Raw genomic sequence first — 23,090 nt, forward strand, 5'->3', positions numbered from 1 at the left:
GAATTAACAGATTTCACGAAAATAATTTTTTTTTTACCAGGATATTTTTTTTTAGAGTATGATCGATGAGTTTCTAAATGTTATATATAAACTTTAAAAGTTTTGGATTTGGGTATGCGTTATGAGATCATGAAAACATTTTATTAATACTTATTTATTTATTTATTTATTGTTATTCAATTTTTTTACAATATCGAACACTTTTGCATCATTATCAGTACAGTTCGAGTATAGTTTTGCTTTAATTTTATTTTCTGACAATGGAATGAAACAGTGAATTTTTTGGGTTCCTTGGATCGTTTTCGCGTTATTATATTGCTCGCTGAGCTCTGATGCCGTTAATTCGTACTCTTCAGTAGTAGTAAAACAAAATGATAATTTTGTTAAATCTTCTTTTTTCTGCGATTCGCCCAATCAAATAGTTCTTTTGCAGTTTTAATTGGATGCTCACGTTCTTTGGCTAAACTTGCTCTTGTGGCCATGCGCTTTATGGTTCCTCCAATAGCATCACAAGGACCTTTGCCATGTGACGTAGCAAAGAAATGCCATTCTGCATCAATTCCGTACTTTGATTTAAATTGACATAGGCTCGAAAAATTCTTACGGTTTTTGTACTGCGATGCTGCTCCATCAGACATGAAATATATCTTTCTGATTTCTTTATCCTTATCAACGCGTAAAAAGTTAATCATTTTGGCAATGAACAAATTTACAGATACTGAGTCGTGTCTTAAATCTTCGGAAATTACAATAAAACTAAAATGTTCAATTTGCGTACTTCCATTGAAATAAATAACGAATGGATGAATTGTAGCTTGTTGTACGTTCCAGTGATGGGACTGCACTTCATCTTGCAATACAAAGCTATAGTTTTCAGAAAAATCACAAATGACTAAAAATTCACCATCTTGTAATGTATTTTTCGTATTTTTTAAAAAGCGGGATTGCTCTGTTTTAATAAAGTTGTGAGGAATTAAACTTTCTAATTTTAAGCAAAAAAATGACACAAACTCATCTACAGGTTTTACAATAGTTTCTAGGTCACACCTATCCGTGGTCACCCATTGCTCAAATGATAACTGATCAATATAATTTTCTTCAAACTCAGCGAATAAAGTATTTTCCAATGATGAAGAATCTGGACAATCCGAACAAGATCGTAGATAGCAATTTGATGTTGTATTTTCACACAAAAGACTACCAGTTAACATTTTAATATCCTTTGATAAATTGATTCTTTTCAAACTATGTAAGATTAGGTTAATATTTTCGTGTGTTGTGCACACACAAACATTATGTGTTCCTGAATTGGATAGAAGCTTGCATTGCCTTTGACGAAGGCTTGCAAATGAGGAAAAACCTACCTTAATATTTTCGTTAATTTCCTTGAAGCGTGTATACGCTTCTTTCAAAGTAGTCATCATTAATTGTTTTGGATTGCTTGACGCTTTCCATCTTTTTTTACAGATACATAATCTTTTTGGCCAGGCATAGCTCTACTTACTTCATCGTGTTCAAAATATTGAATTATTTTTTCTTCTGTCTCATCTGTTAATGAAGTACTCGACCTAGCATTTTTGGTTGCAAGACAGTTATTTTTGAATTATTTTGCCTCTTTTGCTGTATTTCTATTGGTTTTGAACTCATCAATGGCGTCTTGAATAGACCACGAGCTTGGCAGCATCGACAAAATCAATAATTTTTCTTTTCTTGTCGAAGAGGTTTCTTCGTACAGCTTCGTTGATTTCACGGTATTTTTTCTCGGGATAATTGACGTAACCCATCTTCGTCCATTTAATCGGAGTCACTTTTATTCCAGCTATCCCTTCGTTGAAGCGTTCGATGTTGACCTTCTGGATGCACTCATCTTCTGATTGATTTGTTGAAACAGATGTCGCTGATGGTACCGTGGCAAGACTATCTGCACTTGGTACTTCTGGTAACTCCTCAGTTGTTGTCGGTGCATCTAGTAATTCCTCAGTTGTTGTTGTTTTCGAACTTCCTGCAACCTGATCCACCGATGATGTACAGATTGCCCGTTTGTCAACGTTTAAACGGCAGGACGTACAAATGCGTAAATTTGTATTCAATGTAGACATTGGAGCATAACCAGCCGCTTTCAGTTTATCTATGGTGCTTTCGGTGAGATTTCGTAGCTCTTTCGAACACTTTTTTTCTGCAAACGGCCTGCAACAGTTGAGAAAGCGACTACTCATGTTGCTCGTTAGATTTTAATAAACAAAATCACTTTTAAGTTTTTACTGACTAGTTTGGTGACTATCAAGACTTTAGATCACAACACTGGATCGCGTCTAACTTTCTAATAGATGCTATAATAGTTATGAATAATTAAATAAAATATCATGAAAACAACTTGTTAACCTCATGTGGTACCCTTAACAAAAAATTCAGCAACAAACTGCGGTACTAAAACAAATTAACAATGAAAAAAAAAAATTTCACTAAGTGTCAAATTTGTGAAATATTTGAAATGTCATAACTTTTTTGTTTATTGGCTTACCATCACCAAATTTTTATGGTAGATAGCTAATATAATGGACCGTTTTCCCTCAAAAAATTACGTTGGTATTCCGATAGGGTTTTGAGATATTTGAGTTTTTGTGACAAAAATGATGTTTTTTAATGCAAAAAAAAAAATTTTTTTACTGTGTGTATTTTTTTTTTTGGAATCTTTATTTAGTTGTCTAACTTTGTTTCTTTAGTTGTCTAACAATCGAACGAACCGTTTTTGCTGTGCAGCTTTTTGAATATTTTTGAACCATTTTCACATACACCCTTTTGAAAAGTTAGTCGTGACTCAACTTGAAGATTTGATATCGGAAAATGACGATTTAGATGGAACTGAAAAACTGTGCAAAGCTTCAGATATTTTTGAAATGGTCGATCAGAATCGACTTGCATGCCTCCGTGGAACCCGTGAACCGTGTTTTTCCATAAATTTGGTTGATTTTCTTCAGACGACCTTCAAGTCCATTTGACTAATCCATTTTGTCAATTTCTATAAGAAAAAATGTATGAATTTTGCTAGTTCATCAAACTGCGTCTATTGCTCGGCATTTGTGAATGTGCAAAACCGCATAGCGCGTTTCAAGCGGAATCACCCAACCGGCTGTCTGGTAAACACGTCTCACCTTCACGAGTGCTGGATGCAAAAAGGGGGCCAATCTAGACTTCATTACACTGTGAAGCCGTGCTCGATAGTAAGTGCTCAGATAACATGAGTGGTATATTGGTGCTGCCGTTCTGCGAGTATGTGTGCTGCTTCAGTCATCATTCTCATCATGAACAGTGATGGAAAGTGGCGAACATTTCTGCTGAACTGGAACAAAAACAAAACCAAACTCGCATCTGTCGTGCTCCCGAGTAACCGAAGCTAAAAGTGATTCGCGAGCTGTTCAGAGTCAAACTGTGGTTCTTGGAAAAAAAGCTGCTTCCCCTCAAAGATTTATGGTTTCCGAGGGTTTTTGACTACAAACTAGTAGTTTACTGTCGACTTGAATGTTATGCAATTAATTTGTCTGTCAGAACCATAATAAATCACAACTTGCTCGGTTACTCGCGAGTAAACGTTCCCGAGCTTGTTGCTACTTCTTTTGACAAGTTCTTCCGAGCAGGTGGGTGCGGGATTACTCACACCTAGTCTGTTCTCGAGTCTGTGATGTTTGTTATGCGTCGGTATACACTTTTCCAGAATTTTTCCAATGATTCTACGATGCAATCAGCCGTCGATTAATCGACTGATTGTTTTATGGATTGCTCCAGAAATTTGTGCAAAGATTCTTGAAGGTTTGTTTCAAAAGATAATAATAAAAAAATCCAGATGTTCTTTCGGAAATGTTATCAAAGGAGAATTCAAAGAACTATTTGTCATGTTTTCTCAAAGAACACCATCAATAACCTTGTCTGCCAATGAGCCTTCTAAAATGCTAGTTTAATTTATTCGTTGTATACGGCTAATCAGCCGAGTGGAAGTTTAACTTCTGCGTCTATGAGTCCTCTCGTGGTGTAGGGGTAACGCGCCTTATCTAGTGAATGGGGAGTCGTGAGCTCGGTTCTCACCGAGAAGACGTGTAACTTTTTCAGTTTGTCCATTTAATTCAATTAAAAATATATGTATTGTTTAGTTTTTCGATACCTTCAAATATGTTTCTAAAAGCTCTTCCAAACTTTTAACCAAAGTGTACCAAAAAAAACCAATTCCTTTCAAAACTTCTTTAAAGATTCCTCTAAGATTCTCTAAGAATTTTATCATGGATACTTTTTGTGGATGGGGCACCTTCAAGTATTACACAAGAACTGCCCAAGGATACTTTCATGTATTGATAAAGATCTACCACAAAGTATTTTTGTTTTCATTCAGGGATACCATAATTTATTTTATAACAGTTGCTCCATTTATATCTTTAGGATACTTTTTAAGAAATTTTCGAGAAAATCAATCAAATACTCCTCCAGAATTAATTACTCGAAATTCTTCAGGAATATTTCTAAAACTCCTGCAAACATGCAAGGATCAAGCATGGTAAAATTCATTCACTCGCTCGAACGCCACCGATAATAAATAGCAAAACCTCTGCTGCTTCCGAATGCTCAGCGATAGTCAGCGTTGACAACCATCCAGATTTGTCTGGAGTATTCCAGATTTTTGAGGCCCCATTTTACAAAAATCTGGAAGATCCAGATAAAATTTGTAATTAATTTGTAAGGTTTTGTTAATAATTTATAATGTTCTCCATATTCGACATAAGAGATCCAGATTTTTTCCAAACAAATTTTTAAGATCTTCCAGATTTTTGAAAAATTGACTTGGCATCCCTGGCGACAGCTGAACCGTACTGGGAAGACGGCGTCGAAACCGATTGTGTAAAGCGAGAATCAGAAGGAACACGAAGAGAAGTGAATGCCAATACACTTGAATATGCGAGGCACAAGTGCACACATTCAACATCCATTCGCTGAATGCATTTGATCTGATGGAGCAGACTCCCGCTCACTCAAACATCCCGTGGTGTACATAGAAGAGTGTTTGGTGACGTCACGAAAAATTCTTCTCTGTTACTCTTTCATCAAGCTCAATTGACTGTCCTGCTCTGTCACACTCATTGCGGGAATTGTTTAGATTTTTTTATATGGAGTTGACATTCACTGCTGGCATTGTTGATTTTTTTTAAATGGAGTTTTGAGGTTATGTCAATCTATTGCCAACCAGTGAATGCTTATCAGCACTCAAACCCGAATGCGACTCAAACGGAAACAGAATGTAAACAACGGATCATTAAAGGTAACTCACTCGGCACTCACCGCAACAAAACAGCGGCGCTATCGGATATGGGATTTAATATTGTGACAGCATCGCTGTTATGTCAAACAGCGCTATCTGTGCTTTTCATAGCGGCCGTTTTGGTTAATTTAATGATCTATTAGGCATTCGAATGCCTTCGGCTTTCAGAATCGGTAGCGACTCAATCAGTTGTCGTTTATATTTCCGCATAGTGCTCGCCGAAGAAGCAGAATGGGCACTGAAAATTTGAACGTGCAGTTTGGTTAAAGAAATGACAGTTCCGCTCCCGACTGTGCGTGGAAGCGAGTGAGGGAAACGCAATATCTGAGTGAGTGTTTCCAATGCTTGGCAAGGTTTACTCGAAAAAAATCCAGTACTTCTTCAAGAATGCAAAGACAATAATATAAAAACTGAATTTTGTAATTTTATATTTGGTACTTGTTTTGAATCTTTTCCAGTCTTTACAGATTATAAACGGATTTACGTTCTACATCAAACTCCTCCGAAAATCATTATATTTTAAAATTTTTCTGGGTGTTTCTTTTTTTTCGAATTCTTTTAAGGAATAACTCAAGAGCTCTTCAAGGAATGCATATTAAGATTTGCTCGGATTGTATTCCGAGATTGCCGCAGAAAATTTCTTTGAAGAATCATCAAGGCACATCGTTAAGAAATCTTGCCAAGGACTCCTACTAAAACTTCTCCACAAATTTCGCCAATAGCTTCTCCGGTGATTGTTCTCTGTTTTCTGCAATAATTTATCTGAAGTTTCATTATTCTTAAGTGATTGTCCAATAAGGATTACCACCGATTCTGAAGAGGATCGAAAACGAATCAATATCATCGTGAAGTAGTGCTCTCCGCATCACAACTATTTTTAAGCGGTGTTAAACACCAATCACAAAAGTTTGAAAGAAACGTAATATTTTGCACTTTGTCCATTGTTGTTTAAGAACGTGTGTTCTTCACAGGAAATATGATTCTACCAGGGGGGTATACGCAACGAGTTTCGCCTATCGTTCATGTTTTGTGGGTGTATTCGTTTGGCTCACAGCGCTGTTTGAGTGTTGAAATGCATCAGCATTTGCTGTCTGGAATGGCCCGCGTTTCGACCTGTGCTGTTTGGGTCGGCCCACGTGAGAGATGATTGTTAGGCGAGCTTTGTTTGTAGTTGACAGCCGTACACCCACCCTGGATTCTACAAACCAACTATTTTGTTAAATACACCAATTTTTCTGCTGTATTTCTGTTATTTTTTAAAGATTTTCAGCAATTTGTTTTGCTTAATACTTCAGCATATTTAGCAACATTTTAGTTCGAAGATTTGTCCATGGTGAATTCCTTGCGGATTTTGGAGCACTTCCCAAGTAACCAAGGAGCACTTAACACAGCATTCATTCAGCATTATTTGTGCCCGCACGACTATGCATTTAACCCTCTAATACCCAAATTTTTATTTTCGATCTAAATATCATTTTTCGTTATCTAAAATCGTTCTAAACACGTTTTGGGCAATGATTTATTTTTATTCACGAATTTGTGAATTTTGGTTTTTGATTTTTATAATTTTTATTTTTGAACATCCCTATCCTTTTTCATTTTTTCTTGAAGCCTCTTCTGGTTACTGATTTTTGGCAATAATAAAAAAATAAGTTTTCAGAATACTTTGAAAAATATGGAATTTTTAATTTTTTTCTGTGATATTTTTTATTTTCCGTGTAATTTACGGAAAAACAGGTTTAATTTTTTTTTAAATACCACCAAGCTCTTCTTCTGTACTAGGTTGATCGTAGAAAAATATAAAAGGTTCGCATTTTTATATTACACGTTAAATGAAACCCAGGCATTTGTAGGTTATATAGGAATACAATTTTTCAAACAATTTTCAAAAATAGAAAAAAGTTTCAAAAGTCATAAAAAACTTGTCTGATATGTAGGTTATGAGTCAAGGTTAAAGCCACAAATGAAATCATTTTGATTTCTGAGCTACGAAAAAATACACAAAATTCCAAAGTGTACCCCGTCTAAAGGCGGGGTTGGGTATTAGAGGGTTAATGCTGGTTGAACGTATAGCTGCATATAGTGCTGCTTCAATGCAGGTTTTGGCGAAATAACGGGCTGCTTTAATGCTGCACCTTCAGGAACGTTGAATCCTGCTGTCCAAAAAGAGTAACGCCTCCGCCAGGAGCTAATCAAAACAAAAATATGTTTCACCTATTTCTGTCTTCTCTCACCGGTTTGCTGTTAGTGTTGGGTTATTTTCGGATACTGTTCACTGTTTGGTGCTTTTTTTATTTCTGAGCTGAGTGCGGTTGGAACCTAAGACCTGGTGATTGCCGTGTTGATGATAATGCCGCGCGCTGCAGTATACGCTACGAACGATGTAGTGTCGAGCCTGTGCTGTGGAGATGCTTATTACCAACCAAAAGATTTTGAATAGCATTGCCTTTGCTAATTCTTGGCAGCTAAGTAATCATGCTGCTTAGATAGGGCAGCAAGCAGATCAAATGCAGTAAGACTTCTACAACACGGCTTATTCAAATGCTTATTGGTTACCTGGGTTGGTCATCTAGATTCGTGCTTTTTGAAACTCGTTGAACCATCTTAACCTTATGCCGTTAGTTCGTCTGAATTTGGAGAATTTGTTACATATTCTACATGGATCTTTTTGTTAAGGGGCAGTGTTTTGTAAAGCTCAAGCAAGACGATTCGTTTTCGGGACGCCGGGAGTTTGGTTTTCAGTTCGTGGGTTTTGCTGGGCAGTGTTTTGTAAAGCTCAAGGAGTTCTGTTTGATCTTTCGACCTTGACACTTGCTCCTACGGGGGCGAGCGACGGAGGCAGGATCAAACATGTCGCACGTCGGTCTAGTAAGTGAAAAAGTGGCGTGATCGGTTAGTTCTTTTTGATCCTTTGACCTTGACGCTTGCTGCTGGGCAGTGCGTCAAGAAAGCCAAGTTTTTTTTTTTCCTTTTCGGGTCGCGCGCTTTTTTTTCTGAGTGCTTTTATATAGCCGAGCAAACGAGTGAGGCTGAGAGTGGATTGTGGCTGCACAGTGAAGGATAAAGGATCAATTGGTGAGCTCGTTTCATGCTACTATTTCTAATCTATAAAATATGTATGACTGCACATTTAATCGTTACAATTGTGGGACGTAAATATGAATTTTCAACAAACTATGAATTGTTCTTCACTGTGAGTGTCGACACAAACTCTGATTCATGAATTATTTATGTTTCACTTTTTTTTTTATTTTCAGGACACCCCTTTTTACCTTTATTTTTGTAATTAAAAAAAAACTTTGAATGGTTCGACACTACAAGTGTAGACTTGCGAAAAGTTCAATTTATTCAACAAACTTTGGATGGTTCGCCACTGTAAGTGTCGGAATAAGAATAAGAGTGTTCTATGATGTTCCAACCAATCAAGTTTTTTGTTTCTTTTCAAATAAGTAAAATATAATAACACATGCTTTCGTCCTGACAGCTGTAGGAATGTTACATTTAGGTATTTGTTCAACAAACTTTGAATGGTTCGTCACCTCAAGTGTCGGCATAATTTTCCACTACATAGAAATTGTTCATATCAAATGAAAATTTTATATTTACAAATAAGCATGTATATATCTCACAAATCATTATTTATCATGGTCTAATCGCTTATCAAAGTGAATCCTGTGACCCAACGATCCTTCCCATTAACAAACATCCCTCCCAGTAACCTTTGTGGAGATGCAGAGGCAAACACGGTCTCCAAATAGCAAAGGTTACACACTAACATTCCTTCCCCCAATCCCACCTGACTGCAAGGACGTGGCCGGCGCCGTTATTGACCCTGTATAAATAGAGACACTGAATTATGCACATTGAAGAAGATTATGGCCAATCCCAGCCAAACTTCTAGTTGATTCTTTGTGCATTTTCACTGACTTCGGTCAATCACGGAATAGCAACCATTGATATGTGTAGTCAGTCTAAGCTAAGCTATTCTACATGGATCTTTTTGTTAACAAGTTTTCGAATTTCTCAACTAAGTAAGACACACAAACAAATACGTTTTCAAAAAAAAATCTTATATTCCACTTCAATACATTTCTTAAATACTACTCACTTAGAACAGTCCCCAATGCTTGTTCTTGTGGTGGTGCTCCTTGACGTGCACGGTCACCGGGACATGCTTCTCAACGTACACCGGCTTCTGGATGACCACCGGAACGGGCTTCTCAACGTGAACTGCGTAAGGCTTGGGTACTTCGACGTATTCCTTGTGGACGACTGGGACCTTGACCTCGACTGGGTAGGGAACTGGGCGATCGACGTGATATGGGACCTTCTTCTCAACGACCACCGGGACTTGCTTTTCGACGTAGACCGGAACCTTCTTCTCTACGTGCACCGGATAGGGGACCTTCACTTCCACGGGGACGTGCTTCTCGACCTCTACTGGGTACGGAACCGGGACGTTCTTGGTGATGGTGGTCGAAATGTGCTTGACTTCCTTGTGGTGGTCAAAATCCAGATGGTGATTGTTGTAGTGGTGATCGAGGTTCAGGTTATCGTGACCGTATCCCAATTCCCAGAGCCCACGCTTTTCCTTCTTGGCGGAATCGTCAACTGCTGCGCTGGATGCGATGGCCAGGGCCATGGACAGCACTACGAACACCTGGAAGTGACAAAAAACGAATTGGTGTTAACAATCCAATAGCAAGGCTACCGTATCTAATTACCTTCATTTTCGAGAAACCTTGATTGGACGAGTCACGCTTCAGTGATTCTAGGATTGAACTAAGCTGGTGAGACGATGACAAGCGAATGATGTTTCTCTGGTGCGGTGGTTCCATTTTTATATTTTTGCCAATTTACTCGATAAGTTGAGACAAACCCAAAAGCAATAGTCGAGTAAATAAATGCAAACCGAAGGCTACACTGAAAATGATGGAAACTGTCTTTTACATGGATAGGCCTTAGGGGGTAAATACTGTATTGGATAAAGCATGTCTTTCATGAGTATCATTGAGCAACGCTTGAGGTCTTCTTTCCTAAAATCATTATCAAGTTAGATCTTGAACGATTCCTGCCCCTATCAAATCGACATCCCTGCTAGGTTTTTGAATAAAAATTCAGGTTTTAAAATTTAATAATGAAAAAAAGTATAAAAGTTCAGGTGTTAAAATTATCGACAAAGGTTATCTAGCTATTGGACTCGAAATATAATTTATAAGAATTTTACAGCTCCCGACCCGACAAAAATAGCAATCCTATAACAATCACAAACCAGAAGAAGTTATAATACCTTGTTTGTGCCGAGTCATACGTATAGAAGACATAAGTTCGGCTGTTTGCAGAGCTCTAACATTATTGGAATCACTATTGTTGAAGTGAACTAAATAAAATACTTAAAAAACGCTTGTCAGATATGTTCATGGCGGAGTCATCTGTAGTCTATTGCAAAAAGTGTGGATATTTTTTCTTCATACTTGCAAAAATGGAAGATTTCTCCTAATGCTTCCAAAACTCAACTAAAAATATTCCCACATAAACCAAAAGCTCTTTATTTGAAACCTTCAAGTGGACATGTTGTCACGATGAGAGGGATTCCAATAAATTGGTCAGATGAAGTTAAGTATCTAGGGCTCATGCTAGATAGAAATTTAACTTTCTAAAAATCACATTGAGGAAATTCATGCCAAATGTAACAAATATGTAAAATGTCTCTATCCCCTTATTAATGGAAAATCAAAACTTTGCAGTAAAAACAAGCTTTTGATATTCGAACAAATTTTCAGGCCAGCCATGTTGTATGCTGTACCAATATGGACTAGCTGTTGTAATACCAGGAAGAAAGCTCTGCAGAGAATTCAAAATAAAATTTTGAAAATGATTCTGAAGCTTCCTCCCTGGTATAGTACCAAAAAGTTACATAGAATATCTAATGTTGAAACATTGGAACAAATATCAAATAAAATAATTAATAATTTCAGGCCAAAATCGTTACAATCTTCTATTGCCACGATTAATGCGTTATATATTTAGGTTTAATTAGGTTAAGTAAATTAAAAACGTGTTTTTTCTTTTATAAGCAGGTGAAATCAACTCACCTGTAAAATATCTGAACTGCTTCTGCAAGTAAAATGTAATATGTTGTTAACAAAATGTTAAAAAAAATCTTAAATTTGTTTTACCAAATTAGGATGATAGTGTTGTCTAATAACACAGAACACCTAAATATAAGAAACGATTGTAATGTTTGGAATGATTCTAATAGAGAAATTATAAAATGGATTTCTGGCAGAACACAACATCCTCCTTTCTTTGCGGTTTGGAAGGAAACTTTGATTCCCCTAATGGAGTTCAAGTTCTCCTGCCTAAATGCTCTAAATTCAGAAATACTGTCCTCGAGAGTACGATGCACACTGATTTACGTTGAATAGTTCTGTCTTTTAACAAAAGGTATCTTATATATTGTACAGGAAGATTAAGCTTGGATTAATAAAGTTCATTTTTCACTCGTTCGCTATTACGTAACATTTCCTCCCATCGCTGTATACCGCTCTCAAACGCATCACCACAGCATAAAATCATGGGATATCCCCAATAGCTCCCCCGTTCAAGCAGTATTAATCCAAATCGCACCTAGACGTTGTATACCTTCACAACCGTTGCCGTCGCATCGCTTCGTGTGAATAAACCCTCGGTGCATGCGCAAACCAAATGGCAGCAGGCCAGCAAGACTCTGATGTCTGCCACCCAAACTCGAAAACCATGGGAACGCTTCCCAGGAAACACGCGTTTGGTGCGCACGCGTCTGTTTTGGAAAACCGTACCTAGGCCACAACAACAGAGTAGGGGTACCCGGGGTAAAGTGCACCAGTCAGGTTAGATGCGCCTAAGTGAAGATTAAATAACATTTTTGAAGTGTTTCGATGAAGGAAACCTATAAGTAAATATAAACAAAATTTGGTACTATACCATTTAATTTCAACTACAGGGTGTATCCTTTGACAGATACGCGTATTTCGACCTCAACTATATTCAAGGTAATTCCATTTGCTTGGGTTTTCCATAATAATTCCCATACAAACTTCGAACGGCTTGTGCTGTCTCAGTTTTTATCTTTGGATGAGCTTCGATTGAGGTTATATTATTGAAGCAATGTTAGTCCTTAGGGAATTAAAAACGCTAGTTTTTATCAAAATGAGCTCAAATTTTGGAAAAACATTCATATTTTGTCCTAGAATCGAAAAGTGGGTTTTGTCCGGACAGTGCATATTACTCCAGTCACCCCTAAGCGCTGCCGTTTAGAACTGCGCCCTGGTTCTCGATTCCCTAGGCAACTCCGGTCGCCCACTAGATCAGTACTAAGTCAAGCACGCTTGCTTGCGGAGTAGAACCCCGGTCGTCGTCGCCGTCTTCAATTTCATCGCCGAGATCTAAGAGTGCAGTGCGCGACTCACGCTTTCGTTCTTTTTACGTTTCGTTGCTTAGCTGCGCGACCTGGATTAAACCCGTGTGTGGAACAACGAGTGGAGAAAAGGCGCACGTGCTGCGTCTAATTAGAATAAAATAGACCCGGGAAGGGAACAGTGTTTTGCGCGAAAAGGGGATCGGTGCTGGTGAAAACGCACGTATATTGCGGTTTTTGCGCGGAAAATGTGCGGCGCATGATGTTTATTTTACTATGGTTAAAGAGTGCGCTGGCGTGTCGCGTGAGTTTAACTTGATTACATCGTTTCGAAGAGAAGTGCTTTCTTGGGAGTGCCACGGTGGTCTCCAGATCGTGATTATCAAGAAAAAATCTTCATCAAATCTGTGCTCATCAGTCAATTTCGATAGCCCACAGAGCTCTCCTTGGCCGAGTGGTTAGAGTTCGTGGCTACAAAGCATCGCCATGCTGTAGGTGCCTGGGTGCGATTCCCGGTCCGTCCAGGATCATTTCGTAATGCAAATTTCCTTGACTTCCCTGTGCATAGAGTATCATCGTACCTGCCACACGATATACGAATGCCAAAATGTCAACTTTGACAAAGAAAGCTCTCAGTTAATAACTGTGGAAGTGCTCATTGAACACTTAGCTGAGAAGAAGGCTCTGTCTCAGTGAGGATGTAATGCAAAAAAGAAGAAGAGCAAAATTTAAAAATCGTAGGTTTGTTTTGAAGTCACGCTCGTTTTGATGGCATAAGACCATTTTTTTAAGGTATCATTAATACATATTTACACATTTTCCATTAAATGTAATCATAGGAGAATCAAACCATCAAAACTTTGTTAAAAGTGGTTATGTAGACCAGTGCGTCGAAATGTTTTTAATCAAAGAGGACAATCAGAAAGAATTTTGAGAAAATTTCCTGGGATCATTCAATTTTGTTCAAGTTTTTCTTAGTGAGTTCTTACCAGGATACTTGCGAGAATCAACATTAATTTTTCAGTCATTCCTGCATAAAATACTTCAAATTTTGTGCAGGAAAAATGTTGGGATTCTCGCAAGAATCTTGGTAAAAACTTATTAAGAAAAACTTGATCATAATAGTGGGACAATAACTATCCCACAAAACATTTCTTCAAAAATCTTTATATAGTCTTTCAGGGAATAAAGAAGGATCTTGCAAGAATATTTGAAACAAATTTTCTCTTGAATATGTAAGCGATTAACTGGTCATAATCGTTAGGGATTGACAGGAAAATTTTCAAACAAAGTTTCACTTGACTCCCTGGAAAAAAATCTGGAAGAATCCATCTAATGTTTGAAAGAACCCCTTATGAAATTCAAGAGAAACTCGGAAAATATAACAGGAATACATAGATGACTGACTTGACTATGATTCGGAGAAAATTTGGTAATAAAACCGTGAGAGCAAAAGTTCTTCACAAAAAGAGGCTGACAAAATCGATTCAGTACTGTACATGAAGAAATCATTTTGAGGCTTCCTAAAACAATCATAAACTTGATAAGCTACACACTTAAACGGATTCGCCGAGAACCCAACAGCTGATATCTCGGTAATAATTTGACGATTCTCGGTAAAACTTTTACCAAGATCTCGGTAAAAAAATTGGATTGCCGAAATCTCGGTAAAATAAGTACCGAGATTCGTTATTGAAAATTACCGAACTCTCAGCTGTTGGGTTCTCGGCGAAAAATTTTACTGAGGTCGGTGAAATAATTTAAGTGTGTAGACAGTAATGTTATTTATTTTTTTATTCTAAATCCAGCCCTGTCGTCGTAAAATTTGAGCTTCTTAGTCGTCCCTTTTTGAGGGGGGCGTTACTATAGCTCAGAGGGCGCTTTTGTTTCCAGGCGTTATGATGTTTTCTTATAAGAAATATCACACATATTCTAGTATATAACTATGACGGAGGTTATATTTGCTATGGGTTTTCGACTTTTACTCTGTACAGATCATAAACGGAAATCCAAAAACCCTTAGCAACATTTAATATATAAAAATTACAAATATCACAAATACTTCAATATACATTCCTAACAAACGAAAACTAATATGCTTTTGCACGTATTTAGTTTGTATTCCATTTCTATTAAAATATGGAACGGAGATATCAAGTACATGGGTTGAAAATGATTCAATTGATAAATTTGCTAATGTAAAATGTGAAAATTATTTACTCTTTGTACCAATTGAAACTACCATAACAATGCCTGTGACTATTTATTAGAGTCTAACAACTAAGACTATTGATGTGTACTTTAAAATTAATCTCAATCCATGAAATAAACTCAGTCTTTTAGAACCTATCACTCAATGTAAAACGGATCATCGAGTGCAAATCCAAAAACCTCATCAAACCGTTTATATAAAAAAGTTTTTGTGTCCGCCTCAAATTTAATTTTTTTTTTCTTATGTTCGGCATTTTGCTTTTAAAACAATATATTGTTATTGCATTTCGCTTTTTAAACAAAATTGTGAAAAATTTAAGCAAATTAATGCAACAGTCAAAAGTCATTTTGACAAAAAAACTGAATAGTATGCTATTTTTTATTACTTGACTTTCTTGTATTTCTTTTTGTTTGATAAATTGACTAAGAACGAAATGGCCTTGTTCAAAATATGAAGTTTGGATTTAATCAGAAATTTGTTCATTCGGTTAATATTATTGGACAGTTTATGCAGCTGCTCAAACTCAGTTTTTTATAAGCTATTTGATGCTTATCTCAGAATTCAAAACGAAGCGCTAACGGTGAAACACGTTTTTCTGATAAAATTCAAAATGAAGTCGAATTTGAAATGCCCCTAAGATTGCTTTGTGTTTCAAGGAATATATGAGAAGAAAGATACGTGAAGAAATACATAGATTTTTTTTCAAAAAACTGAGCCGTTAGCAAACTGTCAAGGCTAGGGTTCAGCATTTTGAGTTATGTTTTTGTTTGTTATTTATGAGGGTTTAAACTTGATTAGCTAGTTCATTCGCCTCGTAATTTTATTAACCAAAACGCTTCTCCTCTAGTTTTATGAAATTGAAGCGAAATACAACACAAACTGTAATTCTAATTATGTATACCAATGATAATCACATTTCAGCGATAATTAGTCAACCATAACTCGAAATATTTTTTAACGAAGTTTTATGTGTATTCTCAGTCCTGTCAGACTAAGAAAATTTGATTAGGAAGCAAAGGAAAGTTTTAGAGTTAAGCATAAGTAAATTAATACTTAAGGTTCAATGTTTCAAATGATTGATTATATTTGATCGTAAAGTATTCATATATTATACAGAATACATATAGAAAAATATTATATTTTTTTCTTTAAAAAATAAATCAAATAACTAAGTTAACAAAGACTTTTTTGAGTTTTCTAAAAGCAGGACATCTAGGACGTTCGATTTTTTTTTTAACTTTAAGAAGAGGTGTTCAATTTTCAGCCAAATCTTCTTTCTGGCATTACGTCCCCCACTGGGACAGAACCTGCTTCTCAGCTTAGTGTTCTTATGAGCACTTCTACAGTAATTAACTGAGAGCTTACTGTGCCAATGACCATTTTTTGCATGCGTATATCGTGTGGCAGGTACGAAGATATTCTATGCCTTGGGAAGTCGAGAAAATTTTCAACCCGAAAAGATCCTCGACCGGTGGTATTCGAACCCACGACCCTCAGCCTGGTCTTGCTGAATGGCTGCGCGTTTACCGCTACGGCTGGCTTAAATTAAAATAAAATATCGCTCTTGAAGTGATATCAAAATGAAAAAAAAGTCAACAATTGCTCTGGATTTCAATATATTTCGCTATGGTTTTATCTTTTGTAGATTTACGTTGGATATATTTGTGAATCTTGGAATTGTCAAGTATCAATTACAGAATTTTATCAAATTTAATAAAACGAAAATGCTGCTCTTTTTGCATACTTTATTATGAAAGTTCACTTGAAAATTATTGGTCCAAAATAAACAAGGGTATGAACTGACTGTCTTAAGAACATATAAGTTGAAAATTTTTTCAGCTTTAAACATTAACATATTTCATCAAACTTCGAGAGTGGTCTTGGGCCTCTTAATAATCACGTGTTGTTATCGAAGGATCTCTCAAGATAATTTAACCAACAATTTCTTTAAAAACACCGAATATTTGAGATAAAGCGCATACAGCCCATTTAATTAAGGGATTCACTATGGCCGGTTTCCATACAGACTGATGGCCAAAAATATTTTTTTCACCTCATGTCGTATTTTCGAGTTTTGTGATACAAATTTGGTGTTTTATTTTCAAAACAAGTTTTCGAGACTAACTTTTGAATAGGGCCTATAGCGAAATAATATGTTTTGTTACTAATGATGTATATAAGCCATTTATGCGATTAACGTTGTGCAAACCATTATAAATATTATAACTTACAAAGAAATGATGATATGAATGATTTAGCCATATTCAGTCATCCTTTGAATTATTTTTTAGCTGTTTTCAATAGAAAATGGTTAAAAATATTGGAAAATTTCAAAAAGCGCTAAATCAAAAAAGTGCAAATTTGTGCAGCTAAATTCTTCACGATCCTTTTGTTTACATCTCAAAGTACCCTTGGGAATAACTTTTAGCCTGGGACAACTTGGGACAAAAAAATATGGGATGTGTAAAGTTTCGATAAAAAATCAAATACATTTTTTTCAGAGCACTCCCCGCATTTTTCCGACCTAAGGTACGGATTTTCATTTCATTTTATTTTTCTAAGATAGCTTTTTGAGTAAGCTTTCGGACAGTGTATAAAGATCTGTAGAAAATATTGCGATTATGCAGTATATTGTATTCAATGTGTACCTTGTGTTTTCACTGATTTTTTTATTTTTCTTTAAAATTCTAACTTTGACACACTGTATCAATTAAACTATACAAGATCTTGCCCTTACATTTAATAGAAGTGTTTACTATGGAATGATGTACAAGGAAAACTTAACAGAACAAATCATTTTTCCGATTATTGGCCACCTGATCGCCCATAGTGGGATTGTGCTACTTTGCCCTACATATTGATTCCCCAAATGCCGTTTCCTCGAACGTCAGTCCCTTGAATGTCTGTTCTCCGAATATCCCGTTTCACAACTTCCTACATTTCAGAGTAGTGAACGGACCAGTCATCTGGTAGCACTCTGTCACTGAGAACTATTCTTGCACCTTCATGAACTGCATCACTTCTCGAAGTGACAGGTCATTCGGAAAAATGGGATTCGAGGAAAAGGATTATTCGGGGAACTGTCATTCGCAGAAGCGACATTTGAGGAAAAGTAGCAAAATCGTTTGACAAATAGTATGGAAATATAATATGAGACAAAATATAGATATTATAAACAACGTATGGGCCCATTCTCAAATATTATAACGCTTGAGGGGGTGGGTGGGTGTCCTAAGGATGTTACGGCCCATACAAAAATTGAATTATGTTCATACAAAAGCGTTACAAAAGGGTGGGTGGTTGTCCAAAATGATCAATTTTAGCGTTATGAAATAAATTAATGAGCCCTACAAAACGGAAAGAACTCACCAATATAATAAATAAATTGCTCAGCATACACAATCAACATTGATCTTGATTGCATCGTTTGTTCTCGCAAGAGCAGACGACGCAACTAAAGTACCAAATACTACTCTCCACTTGATATACGTTAGTTATGGTCATAGAGCAAACAAAATTTAATTGTTTTTTTTTTTTTTACAGGGCGTTAAGATGCAGCTGATCTACGTGAAATAAAGTATTATCATTTCAGAGCGTTGATACAAAATGAAAAATTTGATTGATTTTTACATGGCGTTACGGTTCAATTCATTCAAGTGGACTTAAGTTAAATTACTGCAGGATGTTGATAGAGCTTGGAATTTTCAAGTAATGACCTACAGAGCATTGAGATCTACCTGATCAAAGGTCAAATTACTCCAGGGCGGTAATACAGTTTGGAATATTCAATTGATGTTCTAAAGGGCGTTAAGATGCACCTGAACTAAATAAGATAAGCTTGAAATATTCCAGGACGTTGAACAGGCTAGAATTTCCAATTGATAGCATATAGGAAGTTAAGATATACGTGAGAAAGGAACAAATTAATCCAGGGCGTTGATATATTTTGACAATTTCCATGACATCAATCAGAGCGTTGAGATGCACCTGATCTTCAAAGGATAAAGTCAAATTACTCCAGGGCGTTGATACTACTAAGAAATTTCTATTGATTTTAAACAGGGCGTAAATATCCTCCAGATCTTGCAAAGATCTATATGGAATAAAACAGAATTACTTCAGACCATTGATATAGCTTGGTCGATTGATGTTATACAAAGTGTAAAGATGTTTCTGAACTATGTGAAATAAGGCCAAATAACTCCAGGGCGTTGCAAAAGCTTGGAATTTTTAATTGATGTCCTACAGGGCGTTGCGATGTACCTGATCTACATTAAATAAGCTCAAATTACTCCAGGGCATTGATACAGCTTGGAATTTTCAATGGATACAGGGCATTAGGTTGCACCTGATTTACGTAAGACAAGGTCATTGGACAAGGTCGTATGACAAGGAAAATAGACATCGAACAGGGCGTTTATATGAATTGATTACATGACACGAGTCCAAATTACTCCAGGACGTTGATACTGCATGGAGTTTTCAATTGATGTCCTACAGGGCGTTAATGTGCACCTTATCAAAGTTCTACGTGAGACAAGGTCGAATTACTCCAGGGCGTCAATACAGATTGGAATTTTCAATCGATACAGGGCATTGAGGTGCACCTGATCTTCGTAAGATAAGGTCAAATAAGTGAAGGGCGTTCATACATCTTAACATTTGTCCCACAGGGCGTTAAAATGCAGCTTATTTACATGTAACAAGGTCAATTCACTCCAGGGCGTTGAATATTCAATTGATGTCCTACAGGGCGTAAAAATGCACTTTGTCTACGTAAAATGAGGTCACATTACTCCAGTCGTTGATAAAGCTTGAATTTTCAATTGATGTCCTACAGGGCGTTGAGATGTATTTGATCGACATAGGATTAGGTCAAATTACTCCAGGGCAGTCTTCCAAGATCATCATTGCTTCACAAACACATTGAAAAGCATGCTTTGAAAAAATCAATGCTTCGCGTTGGTTTCGCGCTTTTTGCATTTAATTGCTCCTGTGCTCACTTGATCAAAAATAATGCATCATTGATTCAAATCATTTCAATGCTAACTGCATACTCTATAGACCTCGGTAAGCATAGAAAATGAATCACAAAGTACAATAACGGTTCTCAGCTGGAGGTGTCTGGGATCGAGCCTGCTGTCGATTTCCTTGACGTCCCTGGGCGAAGAATCTCCCATAGATATTCACGACGTATCCAACTTTGAATCAACTTTTATTTATTTGAATACATGTCGCATATAATTTTGCTAACGTAAACGGGAATATAGAACGATTTTTAATCTAAATTGAATTCGAACGTCAACAAGAATAGGGGAATATGATCGTACCTGCAATATACGGCTAAAAAAAAGGAACCCTGACAAAGAAAATTATTAGTCAATAACTGTAGAAGTCCTCTTAGAACACTAAGCTGATAAGCAGACTCTCTTTCAGTGAGGACGTAATATCAAGGAGAACAGAAGGAGAAGAAGAAGTTGGTATACCTATCATGAGTAAAAACTAATAATTTCTTTGAGTAACAGAAATCGTAAGATCAGCTATATCTATGAAAAAATAGTTTGATTCAAAATGTATAATTTATATGTTAAAACGTTATTGGTCCAACTAGACCATCCGGGCATTATCGAAATTGTGTTTGTTCAATATGGGGTGAGAATAGAAGCGCATATTGCAAAACAACTTTTTCAACGATTTTTCATGTGGTAGATTTTTACAGATATTTTAAGAGATTTTTTATTGGCTCAAAACATAGAATAACATATTGTAGTGTGTCGAAGATCAGGGTCCGTTCCATAGCATTTTGTTCTGAACGTTTGGGGGGGCTTCGTGAAATGATCCATGACTCCAACAGTGCTACAGAGGTGGTGTTCATGTTCGAGCATAACGCCAATGTCATGAGCAGCATATTTGATAAAACATCATGCCTTTTTCTTTAGAAAAGACAACTGAAACTGATTGTGGCTGTAACAAGAAGAGAACATTAATGTCCATTTAATACACATGACTTCAATTGATACACAACACAGCGTAGAGCAACAACCCTAGATGAAATCCGAATATTTAGATGTTTTAGAAAAATCACTCTGTTCACACAAGACCATTTCGAAAATTTCATTGGTAAACCATTGACGCACTCTTCGTAAAATCGCGATGAAAAGACAACAGTATTGGTTGCTAGGCCTACTAACAATGTTTGTTACCCATCTACAGCATAGTCCACTTTGTTGAATGAGCCACAAATGATTCAGATAAATGATGCAGTATTTTACCGAAATGATAGGATCAAATCAAAGCCTTGTTGGATTGAAAAATAAGGATCGTGCATTCTCTTTCTCCTTGTTTTATGAATCAAAGCAACACAAAGCAAAGGCAATTTTGAAGACTGCTCCAGGGCGTTGATAGTGCTTGGAGTTTCTATTGAGGTCACACAGGGCGTCAAGATGCACTTGATTTACTTGGGATGAGGTTAAATTAGTCTAGGGCATTTAAACAGCTTGAATTTTTTTAATAATGTTCTACAGACCTGTACGTTAAGATGTTGCTGATCTATATGAGACAAGTTCAAATCACTCTAGGGCGTCAATGGATTGTAGCTTTCAATCGATGCAGGTCATTGAGGTACACCTGATCTACGTGAGACAAGGTCAAATCAGTCAAGGGCGTTTGTACATCTTGACATTTGTCCCACAGGGCGTTAAGATGCAGCTGATTTGCATGGCACGAGTCCAAGTTACTCCAGGGCGTTGATAATGCTTAAAATATTCGCCCTACATGGGTGTAAAGATGGGCGTAAGGATGCACTTGGTCTTCATAAGGAAGGTCAAGTTACTCTTCGGCGTTGATAAAGCTTGAATTTTTAATTGATGTCATACAGGGCGTTAGGATGCTACGGATCTATATGGGACAAAGTAAAATTACTCCAGGGCGTTGATACAGCTTGTAGTTTTCCATTTTGATCTACGTGGAATAATGTGAAATTACTCTAGGGCGTTGATACAGCTCAAAAATGTTTACAGGGCGGTAATATGTTCTATATGAAGTTCTGATAGAAATAGGGTAACAGAGCGTTGGTAGGTACAGGTTGGAAATTTCGATTGATATCTTATGGGGCGATAGATTGTTGTTGATTTTGCTCATTTTTTTCTATGACTTCGAGTGAAAAATTTAAAAAAAATCTGAGAAAAGCTTCTTAGTCGTCGACTAAGCGCGACTAAGCAGGACGACAGGGCTGTCTAAATCAGAACATTTTTTTTTTTCGATCGGATTGAAATTTGAATGTCGGCTTAATTTGTGAAAGACCTGCTATGTTCATTTAAATGAAATTTCTGGAGAAATCACCGGAAAATAGCCCGAAGGCACCTTTGGCCTCTCTTTCAGAAGAAGCTCAACAAACGTCTTTCAAAAAAGAAGCCCGAATCTTCTTTGAAATTTCAACCAAATGGTATTCATCCAATTTGACAGAAACTTTTGCCAATAGTTCCTTCAGGGATTAATCCAGGAATTATTGCAGGGATATTTCAACAGGGATTTCGCTAAGAGATTCTGAAGGAGTTTCTGCCGGAATGTTTCAAGTGATTCCTCCATAGATTCATCCAGTACAAGGCTTACTAAGATTTCTCAAGAAACCTTTCCAGAGATTACTTTTGGTACTCCTTTTGATAATCCTCCAAAATTTCTTTCCGAGACTCGACCAGAATCACACAATAAGATTGTAACATATTGTAACACAAACTGTTAAAAATAACAGAAGTTAATAAAATTTTGTTATCAAGATGGCTTTGTTCTTAACTTGTTACATTTTTGTAACAGATTTATTGCAACGTGTGTCATATTTTTCACATTGCATTTGGGAGTTTATTGTAAATGACATCTAAAGTTATGAACAGTAACAAAATTTGCAATAATTGTGTTATGTTGTGGCATGTCTGAAACACGTTCCGTAATAATTTTAATAGGATTGGTTATGTTTTATATTTATTTGGTGCAAATTTTGTTATATTTTGTTTATATTTTAACAACTGAAGGTATATGTTTTATAGCAACTGGTGATATAATAAACTCATATCAGAGTAACACATTCTGTTGTAATCTTGTTTCTTCTCTCTGATCGGCGACTCCTCTAAGGATATATCTCTACAGGGACTTATGCAAAGATGTCTTCAAGACTTTCTCCA

The 23,090-nt window shown here is 36.5% G+C and overlaps 2 protein-coding genes across 5 annotated transcripts in view; one reads left to right on the plus strand and one right to left on the minus strand.

Annotated features, from left to right (window-relative positions):
* The window catches only part of LOC5564933 (protein sickie), a 653,305-nt gene that overhangs the window by 108,399 nt on the left and 521,816 nt on the right, over positions 1 to 23,090 (plus strand). The gene's annotated exons all lie outside the window — the stretch shown is intronic.
* On the minus strand, positions 9,352 to 10,102 carry LOC110677179 (mantle protein-like). Its single transcript, XM_021848055.1, has 2 exons — positions 10,027 to 10,102; positions 9,352 to 9,962 (listed from the first exon to the last, which is right to left on the minus strand). Exons 1-2 carry the CDS (start codon positions 10,030 to 10,032, stop codon positions 9,411 to 9,413), a joined length of 558 nt encoding a protein of 185 aa, XP_021703747.1. The 5' UTR covers positions 10,033 to 10,102; the 3' UTR covers positions 9,352 to 9,410.

The sequence above is a fragment of the Aedes aegypti genome, chromosome 2 (genome assembly GCF_002204515.2).
Source record: "Aedes aegypti strain LVP_AGWG chromosome 2, AaegL5.0 Primary Assembly, whole genome shotgun sequence".
NCBI lineage: Eukaryota > Metazoa > Arthropoda > Insecta > Diptera > Culicidae > Aedes > Aedes aegypti.